Raw genomic sequence first — 15,045 nt, 5'->3', positions numbered from 1 at the left:
CTTGCGCCCTTATGGGTAGTTCTTGTTCGGCAGACTTTCTATGATCAAGGTGTATCTGGTGCCGGTGGGTTGCCTATACCTTGTATGGATTTTGGGTATGCTTTTTGATGTATCCAATTGTTTCGCTGCCAGATCATCTAGATGGGGAAAAGACCCATGGGAAGAATCTATGAGTGTTGGGCTATTACCGTGGCAGGTTAGCCTGGTGGGCAAGTTTCCCAATGACCAAGACTAATCGGGTGGCAGTTTATCAAGGTCAGAGGATATCGCTGTTAAAATGGGGTTGTAACACAGTGGCAAAGTATCCCAATGACAATTTATCCAGTTTGCGATATATATGAGTGGTAAGTTATTGAAATGGAAGATATTGTGGTGGTATAGTATTACAGTGACCAGTTATCCCACTGGCAAAGAAATCTCAGTGGCCAAGAATCCCAGCGTCGGAGAGTCCAGTTGTCAAGAAACCTAGTGGTAAGGTCAGCCAGTGGAGTGACCTTACCACTAGGTTGGCCCTGAGCTATCCGCTCGGGAGGATATCTCAAGGCCAACGTGCTCGCCTTGGAAGCAAGACGACGCGGAGCAACACAGGTTTGATCCCTGTGTCCACATTTAGAAACCTCTGGGTATTAAGCGGGTTATAAATAACAAATTATATTATAAATGATAGTCATCCCAAGGGCTCAATTATGCCAGTAGAAAAATGTTCCAGTGGAAAAATGTGCCATTGTCAAAGAGGTCACAGTAGCAAAGTGGCAAATGATCAGAGTGGCACGATATCAGGCTAGCATGAATGGGGTCGCCATGAAGTAACGTCGGTGCACTGGCATGGAAGGATAGGCTTTTTGTGATCATCCCTTCCACGTGGTTTACATATTCGGCAGTTTAATATTCAGCAGTTTGCATGGCGGCGCTTATGTGTCATGTGGCATTTGATTGCCTGCTCTGCATCATTGTAGGCATGGCTCCCTTACAGAATGTCTTCCACTCGGGAGCGTCTGCAACCTCATTTTAGCTCACTGCACCCTTCACAGAAGAGAAATATCCATTTGCATATCAGTCTTTGTGCCGCCCACAAGGGCAGTCCAGCACCGAAATGCTGTGGAAATTCCCTTCTGAACAAGAGTACCAACAGCAACCCCATACACGTGTTTCGGCCTTGTTGGGCCTCATCAGTGAGGTGGCGCTGTGCCTTTCTGAGCACCTTCAGCTGGGAGTACACAAGCTAAAACATGGCTGTAGACCCTCCTGAATGGAAGAACTGTCATTGAACAATTTGATTTGAACCATGTTCGTCCTCGGTAGTGTAACTCCCATTCCCTGGTTCTCTTCATTTTGTGTTGCTCTGTTTCCTGACGAACGACCCTCTTGTGGGTATAAATATTGCGGTTGAAGTTTTGCGCTGCATGCTCATTGTGGCTATTGGCGTGCCCCGAAATTTGCCACCTTCCCGCTGGACAGTGTCTATTTATTGCATGTCATCAGCTAGCAGGTTAAACATTCTGCCACATGTGTTCACCCTGCCTACAGGCTCCGTTATTGTGTAATTTCATTGAAAAGCCATACATTGCTACAATCTTGGTGCAACAGTATGCATACACATAGGTGTATTCATCCACAATATGGGTGTGGCTTGGCATGTGTGTTTGCTTTTAATGCAGCAGTGGTCATAGGTTTGTTGTTCACATATAGCTCGGTATGTTTAGGGGAATGGCAGGTGCATTTTTCTCATGTATTTGCCAATGTGTGCGCTTGCTTGCCATTGCTTAACAAACCATTAGGTTGATTTCGCCAGTCGACATTTAGTGACTATGCTTTTGATGCTCATTTCTAGGTCCAGGTTTACAACCGTGGTGTAAATGTTAAGTATGTGATCTGAGCCATAAACTTTGGGGGTCTTCATTTCTAGTTATCACACTATAGATCCCCCATAGTGCACTCACACACAACCCCTTGCGGCAGGCGTAATAGGCAACCTTCAGATTAACATTCTGATCCCACGTTTATTTAAAGAATAGGAACATGTATAGTTACTGCTACAGCTTTCAACTAGCCAAACCAATTACACCTGTTGCCAGGACTCCCACCCCTTCTTCGCACTGGAACCATAACGAGAGAGAAGTCTTTGGGATGTCAGAGTAGATTTAGAATTCCATAGCTATGCTACAAAGGAAGAAGCCATCATATAGTGCTGTCATTTTCATCATACAGCGGGTTCACAAAAAAGATGCCACTTCCTTGTAGCGGAATCCCCTTGAGTGCTTCTTCACCCGAGTACAGGCCTGGTGGATCCTGGAAAAAGTGAAGGAGAAAGCATAGGTCAGTGTTGGAAGCAAATGTCTATCGTTCAAAGGACAGGGAAAGAAGTAAAGTTCTCTGTGCAGTGTAGCGCTACACAAACTAATGAAACCTTTGCATAAATAAGCACAAGCTTGAGGTAGCCATGACCTCAGTACACAAACGTTAGAAGGGGGGGTTTGAAAGTCACTACCTATAGTAGGACTTGGAAAAGCCAACTAAGTTTAACAAGGCTTTCACAACCCCAGTTGAGCAAAGCCCCTCTCTTTAATAGCGTTGGTCAAGCAGCAAGGCGGAACTAAGGAGGAAGCGGGTCCTGTTGTTAAGTTAACACTTAAGACCCACACAGGTAGGTTACGAAATAACACTCATTAAAGACACTAAAGCACACTTTAAATACTTCAAGGAAAGAAAAATACTTTAGTGCATATATACAACTCACAGTCAGGACCCACTATAGGTTACACACTACCATAGAATCATAAGCAGTTACCTACGCAATCATGCATTACCCAAAGTCCCGTAAAGCACACATGAAAACATAGGCCCGATACACCATATACTACAGCTTCAGAAGTGCAGCCCTAGCCTGTGTCAAGGCCCTTGCAGTCTTTAAGGTCTCCCAAAAGGTCCCAGAGGGAAGAGATCAGTGTAGGGCAAATGCAAGAGGCCAAAAAGGTTCTTAACTGAAATTTCAGTGAACGGGGGAGCAGCTACGACCCCTGGCGTTTACAAGGATGGCCCACGGAAGTAGTGACCCAGACACCACTATCCTGGGGCAGCTACAATACGGCTACAGTAAGCAGGACTAAATGCCCAAAGCAAAACCAATGGGAAGAAGGTGATGCAAGGGATCTCAGGCGCTAGAGAGGTCAAAACCACCAAGCACTACAGTAAATCACTGGGGGAAATGAGCGCCACTGTTTCTGTCACCATGCAGGGTCGGGTTGCAGATTCTGAGGCATTCACCACTGTAAGGCAGGCATTAGTATCACAAGTATGACACTGACGCAAGAGGTACAAGTTTCAAAACCTTTATTAAATTCTTGGGGTTTGGCAAACCTCCTACTTTGCCCTATAGCTATGATGGGAGTAGTCCCTACCATCAAATAATAAAGACACCACAGTCCTAGGCAGGCTCTGTCAAATCAAAATGGCTTATACAGACAAAAACCAATGCCTGCCCTATCTCTTATACAAAAAGTGTGTAAAGGGGAATATGTATGCAAAGGAAAGTCAGTGTGATAACATAAAGGATCAAGATGGCTGAGTCAGCTCTCCTCCCCACATTGGACAACACAGAGTAAGATGGCCCCTTAGACAGGATGACACTCTTTGGCTCAGGTTATCAAAAAAAGTCAGTTCAAAACGTGGGTCGAGGTCCACTTGGCCTTCCACGTTAAAGTCACTTGAATTCACACAAAAGTACTTTCATAGTTCAGCAAAATTCACGTAGGTCTCCCTCTGTCAGGCTCAGACCTCTCAAGGCATCAATACCTCACACAGATCTCCCTCAGTTGGGCTCGGACCTCTCAAGAAAAGTACCTGATTCAACATAGATCTGTCTCAGCAGGGCTTGGACCTCGTAATCACAGCACTTGTAGGGGTTCCCTTTCCCAAACTTATTTCATTTTCTAGGTCTCTCTGTCGGTCTCGGACCTTTCACTGATGTCGAAGACTTTCGGATGTGTGAGGCTTTTCCACAAACTTCTGCAGGACCACTTCAGCTCTTACTTATGGTATTTGCCCCAGTGTCTTTTGGTCTGGGTAGTTCCACAACACAATCAAAAAGTTCAGAGAAGTCTTTCTCGTAAAGCAATCACCTTTTAACTTCCCCTTTCGTCTGGGTTCATCTTGGCTATCGTGTATTTCAAAGTTCATTCACTTTGTTGCTTTATAACAATCATCAAACATTTCGCAGAGTCTTTTGAGTGGGCTGTTTCCTTTTGCCGGACCACTCGGCTACTCTGTATCACTGGCTTGACAGTTACCGCTGACTGTAAAGTTCACTACAGGTTTGCTTTCTTTCGCATCTCATAATCTCACGGGCAACCTTCAATTGTGACATACACTGTTGCAGCTTCAATCTTTCCTTGACACAAACCATCCATTCATGTATTTCGCTAACTCACTGGTTGTGTGCATTCTTTTCTGTTCTCTGCGGCTTTGTTTCAGGAGTCAATGTTAATACCACAAGCTTGGCCTCGCCTCCCCAACTCTGCTGTTCACTTGGGAGGTTCGCTGGCATCCTTGATACACAATGCAGGCTTCTTCCTGTCTGGATTTTGGCTTTCTCTGCGTATCTCTCACAGTTTCCTGCAGGCAACGACCTCCAGCAGGGATGTTCAGGGTTCCCCTGCCCCTCACTCTGGTCCCTCGATCGATCGCCCTGCTCCAATGGGTTCGCCTTCGCCCCGGAAGATCTGCTCCTTCTCGTGTTCAACCTTGCTCAAAGTGTGTCTCAATTCTCTGCCTTTTATCCATGTGGGGGGAGCTAATGGGTATCAGATGTATTAGATTAAGGTCAAGTGCCGACTTTGCCTGACCTTATTAACGCGACATGTCCAATGGGATATGTAAGGGTTAGCCTCTTTACTCTGTCCTCCTCTTCCTTGGCCCAGTGTTTGTAAGGAAAAGGGTGGGGGGAGTTGGAATGTCATAGAATCCTATAAAATAGAATGGGGTATGGGCACGAGAAAGGGGGGGGGATACTGCATCTCACCATTGGTTGTCTCACCCCGCACCCTGAAGATCCCTCACCCAGGTGATCCTCCCGCACTGGTCCACCCCCAGGGTCTGGATCCAAAGGTGATGGTCGTGCCCTGGCCACCTGAGAGAGAGATCCCTGGGGACTAGCAGGTGAGATGCCCTTTGGTTTCCCACACCGCCGGTTGTCTTTAGGTTTCGGTTACTCTAGAGACCCCAGAGTGTAGGAGGGGTTCAGTTCCACGACAATGGAGAGACCCTCACTGAGATCTTCCCGGATGCACTTCTTGCACTACCCCAGATGGAGTCAGGAGGAGCTCTGCACCTCGGCAGTTGAATTTCAGTGTTCGTGTAGGCACGCCTGCTATTGGAGGGCAGCACAGCAGGTTTCCAGAGCCTGGTGGACGCCTATAGAAAGAACCAGTTGTTCACCAGCCGGAAGTCCTTTCACAGACAAACTGCTGCTTCCGAGCCTTGTAGAGTAATTGCAAACATGCTCACTCATATGACCGAAACCATGTGATGTACCTCGAGCAGGACCGGTGAGGGATGTCGGCACCTCACCTCGTCTGTGCAGTGAACAGTGGGCACATTTTTTCCATGTCTGGAGTTGAGGCTTCTTCTCTCCTGTGGCCGTGTGTCTCCAGTGTGGGACTGCGTCAGAGGGAGCAGCATTTGGCAGGCTCCCCGGCTCTCAGCGGTAGACGCCATCTGTGTCAGGTGCTGCTTCTGGACCCTGCCTTCCATAAGGACATCTCCTCTCATGGCAGACTCCTCTAGACTGCTGTCATCTGCCACTGGCCCAGCAGAACTTCCTTCAACTGCGGCTAGCTCTGCTGGAGCTTCTCTCTTTCTCAACTCCTTGTGCGCCCTCTTTATGGTTGAGCCTGAACCGGGATTGGGTCATTGGTTGATTTCGGTGGTTCATGTAATGCTGGTATTATTACAGGGTTAGAAGCCATACCAGCTAGTTCAAAAGGGTCTTGCACACAATTGTCTTGCTCAATTCCCATGCAACAAACATGTCTTCTACAGAGTGTGTGGTGAATCAGAGGTGATCATCCCAGAAACCCTGACCTTTACCCCTTTTCATGTGGCCAGGGAAAGGCAGCCGCTACTTGATCCGGACCATGGGGATGGTATTATGCCGGAGAAGACTCGGGTCAGGAGGAATGGGAGGTTGTCACTGGTGAGCGTACAGAGCTGCAAAAGCTCCATTGATAGCCAGCATGAGCAGCGGAAGACTGATCAGAGCTGTCAAAAGCTGGGGGAGTCCTGACGAGCAAAGAAGCAGCGAGTCAAAAGGAGACGCCAGGACATACCGGTGAGTTGGCCTGATACAGGTGACTCTGGGGTGCTCCGAAATAGACCACTGTGTAAGAATGAAGCTTTTGAATACCGAACCTTTGAATTAAAGAAAACTGGATGCAACTCTCCTATTATGAGAATATTCTAACCTGCATTGTCAAAGTCAAAAAGGAGGGCAAAAACTAAGAAAAGTGAATGCAACTTGCCTAAAGGGGTATATCCAATAAGGGAACATTATAACCTGCATTGCCAAAGAAAGCTGAGAGTGATACCACAGCACAACAGCACATTGAACATAACAATCACAGAACAAAATGCCCCTTGGGAGAAAGTTGTAAACTACATTGCCAGCAGCCAATGGGTTGTATAGAAGAGAATCTGGGACTGCAGGAGAAAAGCCTTCCTTATAAAAAGGATCACTGGAGAGAGAACTGCAACCAGCATTGCCTATGGCAACCAGATCAATGTGAGCATCACTGTCATTTTCTGCAGTATACTTGTAGAAGAAGTGGTAAGCCAAGTGTGTTGAAAGTCAAAAGACTTGCGAAGAAGCAGTTGTTAGTTTAGCTTTCCCCATTGAGGATTTAAGTGTGGAAAGTTTAGAACAACCCTTAACAAAGAGTACAAGTTGTAGTAGGAGTTTTATCCTGGCAGGCGAGTAAACCCGGAAATTGACAAATAGTAGTTTGTCCTGGCAGACGAGTGGACCAGGAAGAAGATCATTTGAAGTCCTGTGAATGTGGTGGAAAAGAAGTGGCAATTCTACTACTGTGTTTGACGAGCTGTTGTATAACCATCCTGACTAAAGTATTTCTTATGAAGGAGGAATATGATGTGATGAAAGTGATTGACCTTCACGTTGATTTCTGACTTGATGTGTGAAGAGAAAGTCGTTTTGGTTTGCCAAGCAGAAGGTTGTGGAAACCTGAAGTGTGGTACTAAGAAAGTCACTTTGTCAAGTAAAGAACACATTGAATAAAAATAACTTTTTAAAACAATTTTTATTATTTCCAACCAAAACAACTTACAACAGGCTATTCATGCTTACCATTCGTTACAAAAAAGCATTTATGTTTCCATGTCTGTTGCTTGGCCCTTCCCGCCGAGCCTACTCCGCTTCTGGATTCACCGCTATTCCTACTTTGGGGCACTTTTTCCAGCTTCTTCATCTGAGTCCTGGTCACTCGACCAGTCCTGGGCAGGCCCGTATAGCGTGGCTGCTAGGTGTTTCCAGGCAGTCAGGGATTCTGCTTCCTCCTCCCCTGTTTCCGGCTTTTTGCCAAACTGCTGTTTCGGCTTCAGCCCATTTCTGGAGTTCTTTCCACCAGACTTCTACCCGAGGTCTATTGCATGCCCTCCATCCCATGGCAATTCTACGCTTAGCGAGTATATACATCAGATCTTTCAACTTTCTTACGTGCTTTAGGTGCCTTGGCCTAGGGAATCCTCCTAACAGGCATGCCCACGTTGATCCGATGTTTATTTTGATCCCTTTCCCGTCTAACCAGTGGGCTACCTCTTCCCAGAATTTCCCAAATTCTGGGCATGCCCAAAACATGTGTGTCATTCCCACATTTTCTTCTTCACACTTGGGACATGTCTGCCTGTTTGCGTTCTTAAAGCTAGCAATTCTTTGGGGAGTCATATATGCCCTATGGGTTATATATAGCTGTATCTGTTGTAGTCTAGCATTTCTTGACACTTTCTTACGGTATCCTTGGTCTCGCTCCCAAGCCCATTACTCATGGCTCACCTATGTCTTCTTCCCAAGTATTTCTTAATTGCGTCACCTCTTTCCCCGGTTTGGACATCAATAGTTCATACAATCTGGATATCTCATGCCCCCCTTCTGCTATATCGTATATTGTTTCTATAGTAGGGTCTGGTTGCTCGTCTAGCGTTACTTCTGACCATGTGCCTCTGATTCGCTTTATCAACCTATTACATGTATTATATTGTCCTTCATGCAGCCCCGTTTCTTCCATTATTGGCCCAAATGCCCTCATTTCCCTTTCTTGTCATATATCTCCTATTGTTGCAATACTCTCCGTTTCCCAGTGCCTCCTTATTATTTTTATGAGCTGCTCATCTCCCGTCGCCAGTGCCACCAACGGAATCTGTGGCGAGCACGGGGCTGGGTTCTCCATCGCCTGACGCGCTTTGTGCCATACCTCCCATCCCCGCACCAGCATCCCCGAGTGCACCGTCAGCTCTGATTTGGGCAGCCATATCACCTCATTCGAATGTACGGGGCACATTCTGATCTCAGCAATCTCGATTTTGAGGTGTGATCTTCTGACAACCATGTGGCCACGTAGAGTAGTTGACTGGCTAAATAGCGTATCTCATAGTTTGGCAGATTGACCCCCCCCCTATATCGTGTGTATTCGGCAATTTCCACAGGGCAATCCTATTCCTCGCCCCATGCCACAGGAATCCCCTGCATATGCTCTGCAGTTTCGTAAAGAATCGCCCCGGAATCGGGTATGGTATATTCCCAAAGTAGTGCAGTAGTCTCGGCAGTTCCACCATTTTCAGCAGCGCCCCTCTGCCCATCATTGCCAGGGGGAGCTTGGACCAGAACTTCATGTTATTCTCAGTTTTCTGAGCTGCTTTGACAGTATTGTGCTGATGATCTGCTTCTACTGTGTGATAGATATCTATTCCAAGGTACCTAAACGTATATGGCTCCCAGGGTATTTGCAGGACCGGTAAATTGCATTGGGGGGATCCTATGTATCTGCGCAGTGGAAATATACATGATTTTTTGGGGTTTACTGCTATGTCGGACAACCGTGCAAATTGCTCCATCACCTCCAAAATATAATGGAGGTTTTCCTCAGGGTATCTCCGGTACAACAGCATATAGTGAGATTAGGTGCGGCTCCCCTCCTATTTTGATTCCTATCTCCCCATACTGCTGCCTCAGGTATATTGCCAGAGGTTCTAATGCTAATATGTACAGCATCGGAGACCATGGACATACCTGTCTGGTGCCCCTACCTAGCTGCCATTTTGTGGAGATAATAGCACTAGTTTTTACTCGAGCTATCGGCGCACTATATAGCAGTTTCACCCACCTAAGATACGTTGGTCCTATCCCATAACTCTTCCGGGCTGCGAACAGCCAGGGCCATTCGACAGAGTCAAAGGCCTTGACTGCATCCAGTGATACTATAGCCATTTCATCCAGGTCTCCTTTTGTATATGCTATGACCCGGTGAAGTCTCCTGAGGTTGTCAGATATGTTCCTGCAAGGGACATATCCTGTTTGGTCTGGATGTATTAGTTTACTGATAATCCGTTTCATTCTATTTGCCAATATTGCTGTAAGTATTTTGCTATCTTGGTTCAGCATCGATAGTGGCCTGAAGGATCCACACTCTGTACCTGGTTTATTGAGTTTAGGTAATGGGATAGTAATTGCTTCTCTCAGGGACTCTGGTAACTTTCCTGTCTCATACGCTTCATTCAGCATCATTAGGATTGGGGGGAGCACCTCGCTTTTATATGTTTTATATAATTTGCTGGGAAGCCCGTCAGCCCCGGGGGCCTTACTCGTGGGCAGCTGCACTATCACCTCTTCGAGCTCTTCTATTGTGATCGGGGCATCTAGGTCCGCTCTCTCTTCCGCGCTTATTTGTGGTGAGCCTATATCCTCCAGTGTGTCTAGTATTTCCCCAACTATCGCACCCTCATTATTCGCATATAGTTTCTGATAATATTCTAGGAACTCCCGGTTGATATCGTCCTGAGTATCTGCTACCTGCCCATTTTGTCCTATTATCGTTCTAATCACAGACCTGGGGGTCTCCCTTTTGTACAACCATGCCAACATCCTTCCCGGTTTCTCTCCTCCCGCATGTTGCCTTTCCACATATTTTTTGTAATTCAAATTACATAATGTTTCCCAGTGCTCTACACATTTCAGTTGCAGTCGACTTATGCCTTCTGCGTCCTCTTTCGTGTCCCCTCCTTTGCTCAAAGTTGCCTCAAGTTCAGCTTCTGCAAGTTGCAGATCTCTTAGTATGCCCCCTTGCAACCCCTTGGATTTAGCTATTGCTATTCCCCTCACCACCACCTTGAAGGCTTCCCACAGCGTGCCGGCTGATTCTACACTCCCAGTATTGATCTCAAAATATCTTACAATCTCCTCTCTCAAGTCTTCCCTAAATGTCACATCCTTCAGAGCTGCAGCTTTTATTCGCCAGGTTGGTATCCTGGCTCTCGGGGGTTTATATTGCCATGTCCGGATCAGTGGGGAGTGATCTGAAAGGACCCTTGGCTTGAATTCTATCTGTACTTCTTCTGCAATTACTTCCTTTGAGACGAACATGTAGCATAATGTCGTGTGCAAGTTTTGTGGGGCAGAGTAGTGTGAATATTGTCTATCTTGCGGGTGGTGGACCCTCCATGTATCTTCTAGGCGGAACTCTGTCAATGGGGCCTGTAGTGCTTTAGCTGCCGGGGAGGGCCTGTCTTGTTTGCAGTCCGAACGGTCCACCTTCAGGTTCAGTGTACAATTAGTCACCTCCCCAGATCGCCGTACCCCCCATATACCAGCTCAGTTTATTATATAGGTTCCTGAAGTAAGTCACTGTGTCCTGGTTCGGGGCATATGTATTAATTATGCAGATTTCTTTATTTTCAATCAATCCCCGTATTGCCACCATCCTCCCATCAGCTTCGGCTGTGGACTGCAATAATTGGAATGGGACTTGCGGTGCCATCCATGTGATAACCCCCCTGGCGTACGCTGAGTAAGTTGCCCCAATGACAGTTCCCTTCCATTTCTTTTGGAGCACCTCCAACTTCTCTTTCGTTAGATGTGTTCCCTGTAGGAGCGCTATGTCTATTTTCTGCCTTCTTAGGTACATCATCACCTTATTTCTTTTTAAATAGCTATTGAGCCCCCTGACATTTCAGGAGACTACCTTAAGGTCCCTCATATTTTGGCCCCTCTCCGCCCTCCTCCAGTATCTTCCCAGCCCCCGTCCAGAGTTTTGCTATTGTGTGTAAGCTCGTTCCCCAACTCAAACTCCCCCAAACTAGAACACCCAAAATCCCCAATCCTTCCCCCCTCTCCCCTAATCCCCCAGCCCCAACATACTACCCCACTCCCAACGTCCCCTTCCCCCTGCCAACTGATGCCCAGCTCCATCCCTGGATCTCAGGAACCCCTGCATCTAGCCTTTTTGTGGTTTCCGCCTATACCCAGGGCACAGCAGGGAAGTGTCGCCCTATTGGCGCCTTGACTAATCTACCTACTGCGGTTAGGTTCTCTACATCCCATTTCTCCTATATTGGTACCAATTTTTGCGCATTTGTTGCTTATAGCTTCATTATACTGTTCTATATTCCAGTCCAACAGGTCCATCTCTTAATTATTTCGGATATTTAAATCTATACTTCACCCCCACCCTCCTTGTCCGTATTTGTCCTTACTATTAGAGCCCCACCCCACTACCGATAATCTGAGGCATAGTGCCAGGTCACTTATCCTGTCCTTCGCCTCCTTGCCCATCTCCAGCTTCCGGGATGCCTTGAGCATACAGCCACTCCGTCACCTCCTCCAGGGCGTTGAAGAAGTGTGCTTTTCCTTTGTGGAAGACCTTTAGTTTCGCGGGATACAAGAGCATGTATTTGAGGCCAGTTGTACGCAATCTTCTTTTCACTGCCACATAGCTGTACCGTTGTCTCTGTACCACCATGGTATAATCCGGGTATGCAGTGACAGTCGCCGATGCACGTGTTATTGTTCCCCCTTTCCAGAAGAATTCTAGGATATTTTCCCTGTCTCTGTAGTTCAATATCTTTGCCCGGGGTGGGGCTCCAGGTTGTGGCCTCCTCGTCAAGGCCCTATGCGCTCGTTCTACTGCAAATCCTCTGAGAGCTTGCCGGCCCCAATTTCCTGGATAAGCATATTTTCCACATAGTCTGTGGGGTCCGAGCCTTCTTCTCCTTCTGGCAGGCCTACCAAGCGTACATTGCTGCGGCGTGCCCTCCCTTCGGCCTCCTCAGCTCGGTTCTCCAGGTTAGATACTTGCTGTTTCAGTATGTGGACCTCTTTGGTGTTGGCATTGCTGGCCTCTGTGTTAACTTTCACTGCGCTCTCCAATCCACTTGTTCTTTCTGCCAGCGCCCTTTCGTCTTGTCTAAGTAGGCTCAGTTCTATCCCTACTGCATCAATCTTCGTTTCCAGGGTTGCTTTCATGTCTGCCAATGCAGTCCCCCATGAGGATTTCAGTTCAGTTATGGCAGCTAAAATCTGATGTTAGCTTGTCAACGGGGTCATTTCTTCCAGTGCGGTAGTCGTTGCTTGTGTGACCGTTTTTGAGGTCTGGTGTGGTTTGGTGAAGATATCCATTGTTGGTTGCTTGCCTCTTCCTTTGCCTCCCTTGAGAGCCATTACCCTCTGCGTGCTCGGCTCTGTCAGTCCACAGTACAAGGTTGCGCTCTGTTAATCATATTTTGCTGATAGTTTGGCCTGCAGTTGTCCAGGCTCTTAGCGACACTGCTGGCCGTGCTCGTTTGTTCCTTGATATGAAAGCTGCCCCGTACGTGGCTGTTATTCTGTCGCCCCAGCCCTCGGGCTCATCAGTTCTCCGCTGTTTATCAGGGGTCCCAACGCTGCCTGGTGCTATAATTGGGCCGCAGCTCGATCTCCACCGGCCCCTTTCTGTGTGTTGCACTAGCACCTCTTCCCATGGGGCAGTGGCCTTGCCAGTTATTGGGGCGCGTGTATATCTCCTCTGACGGCTGGGGTGCCGCTCAGCTGGATTAGATGTGTCTGCTGTTAATGCTGCTGGGGAGACAGCCCAATGTGTGACGGGCACTATGCCTGTAGTGTATTAGTTTTTGTATTCTCCAGAGGGGCATGCTTCCCAATTTCGTCCTTCTGATGGTTGTCCTTATGTTATTTATCAGGGATGTGCTCTGATCCGTCTGTCTTCCTGCACCACCTCTCATTCCCATGCACTTGTGTTTGGACTTAGTTGGTGCCTTTCTGTGTCATACCAGCTTAATATTTTCAATGTCACATGGCTACAGGGCTCCTTTAGATGTGCTCTGCATGTGCAGCTCCTCTGCCGAGCCTGTCTTGGTGCCTGCGCCCTGTGCCCTCAGGCTTCCAGCGTCTTAGGACCGTGCCTCTATGCGCTTGTCACCTGGAGGCTGTCTCTGCCAATGTCCGGGTGCACTGTTCTTTCTGCGAGTGAACGCGTTGTTCATAGCAGTGATGCTGCAACAGAGTATCTATTTTGTGCCTTGTGGCGGCGTTACACGTTCCGCCTTGCAACATGTATCATCCACGGCATTCATTTCCTAATTGATTTCTTCTGCGCAGTCCGCCTGGAGCTGCTCTCTCTCCTTCGCTCCAGCGCGTCCTGAGAGAGCAGCAGTCACGTGCTGGATCACCCTCTCCAGGCCAATCTCGCAGTCTGCACTGCTTATCCACAACCCCTTCTGTGCGGTACCGCGGCCGGCCTGGGTGTGCAACTTGTCCTGTCCTCACCCAGGACCACAATTTCTTCGGGGAAGCCGCCTCTTGTGTATTGTTTTTTTTTTATATTGCATTTTATTGAATTTAAACAACACAATCAACGAAAACTACAAGAAAAACAAAATCAAAACATAAGCATTCAAGGAACGAATCAATAAGTGAGGGCACGATAAGAGTCAAATGCTCTCCATTTGTCGCCCTTTCCATCTACAGTTCAGTCTAGCGTCTTAGGGCCTCATGAGGTTACTGGGATTCTCTCTCCTCCCATTTGTCCCAAATCTTAGAAGCTTTGGTCGGGCCGCCTCTTGCTTTATAAACTCTGCGCTCTAACATTGCGAGCGTGTCCATATCATCTGCCCATTGTTCCAGTGTTGGGGACTCTGGGGCTCCCCATTTTTGTGCAATGTTCCGCTTCATCAGTCCTGTGGCCATAGATAGGAGCATTCCTTCCCATTTATCAGTAGTGTTCTCATCGGGAGAGCCCAACAGCAACACCTTCGGGTCCATTGTCATATTGCGGCCTAGCACCCTGGATAGTTCATTGCAGCATTTCCCCCAGAAAGTCTGGATCCGCGGACATTCCCAGAGGATGTGTATGAATGTACCAACCCCCCCCCCCCCCCGCCCCCCGGAGGCAGTTCGGGTTTGGGGCACGTTTCCAGCCATGCATCATGGTTCTTGGGTAATATATTCTGTGAAGGATTTTAAGTTGGACCAAGCGGAGTCTGGAGGAGATAGCAATCTCCCTGCGATGCATTAGGATCTGGATCCAGTCCTCTGGGTCTATGGCTCCCACATCGTCCTCCCATTTGGATTTAAGACGAGGGAGTTCCGGAGTAGCAAAGGAGGACTAGCATTATACAGTATAGAGGTGACTCTAGTAGGGATATGTGCTGGGAGTATATTACGTTCTATGGGTGTGTACTCGGGAATAGCGGGGTCCAACTGGATATGTGTTCGTAGGGCGTGAGTCAGTTGGGTATGGTGATAGCATTCGGTCGTTGGAAGCTGGAATTTCTGCTGCAATGCTACAAAGGAGGCGATTACCCCATCTATCAAGACATCCCCAATCCGTGTGATTCCGGCCTCCACCCATTTGGGCCATGGTCTGAGTTACCCCAGTACGGCCAGGTTACTGTTGAGCCACAGAGGTTGTGCCGTGGTGATCTTGTCTTTCCATCCCACATAGGCGTGGGCCCATCTCCAGACCCTTGAGACATGTGTTGCCATTGTTT

The 15,045-nt window shown here is 47.8% G+C and overlaps 1 protein-coding gene across 1 annotated transcript in view; it reads right to left on the bottom strand.

The window, feature by feature from the left end:
- Window positions 1-1,980: 1,980 nt before the first annotated feature.
- Window positions 1,981-15,045, bottom strand: part of AMN (amnion associated transmembrane protein) — a 94,936-nt gene continuing 81,871 nt past the window's right edge. The window contains exon 12 of the mRNA XM_069638109.1: window positions 1,981-2,289. Within this exon, the coding sequence (XP_069494210.1) occupies window positions 2,179-2,289 (111 nt within the window). The 3' untranslated portion in view covers window positions 1,981-2,178. The remainder of the gene's footprint in view (window positions 2,290-15,045) is intronic.

The sequence above is a fragment of the Ambystoma mexicanum genome, chromosome 14, assembly GCF_040938575.1.
Source record: "Ambystoma mexicanum isolate Mex_15411 chromosome 14, UKY_AmexF1_1, whole genome shotgun sequence".
NCBI classification, from domain to species: Eukaryota; Metazoa; Chordata; class Amphibia; order Caudata; family Ambystomatidae; genus Ambystoma; species Ambystoma mexicanum.
The sequence above is the reverse complement of the archived record's forward strand: the minus strand, read 5'-3'. Positions and strand labels throughout refer to the sequence as shown.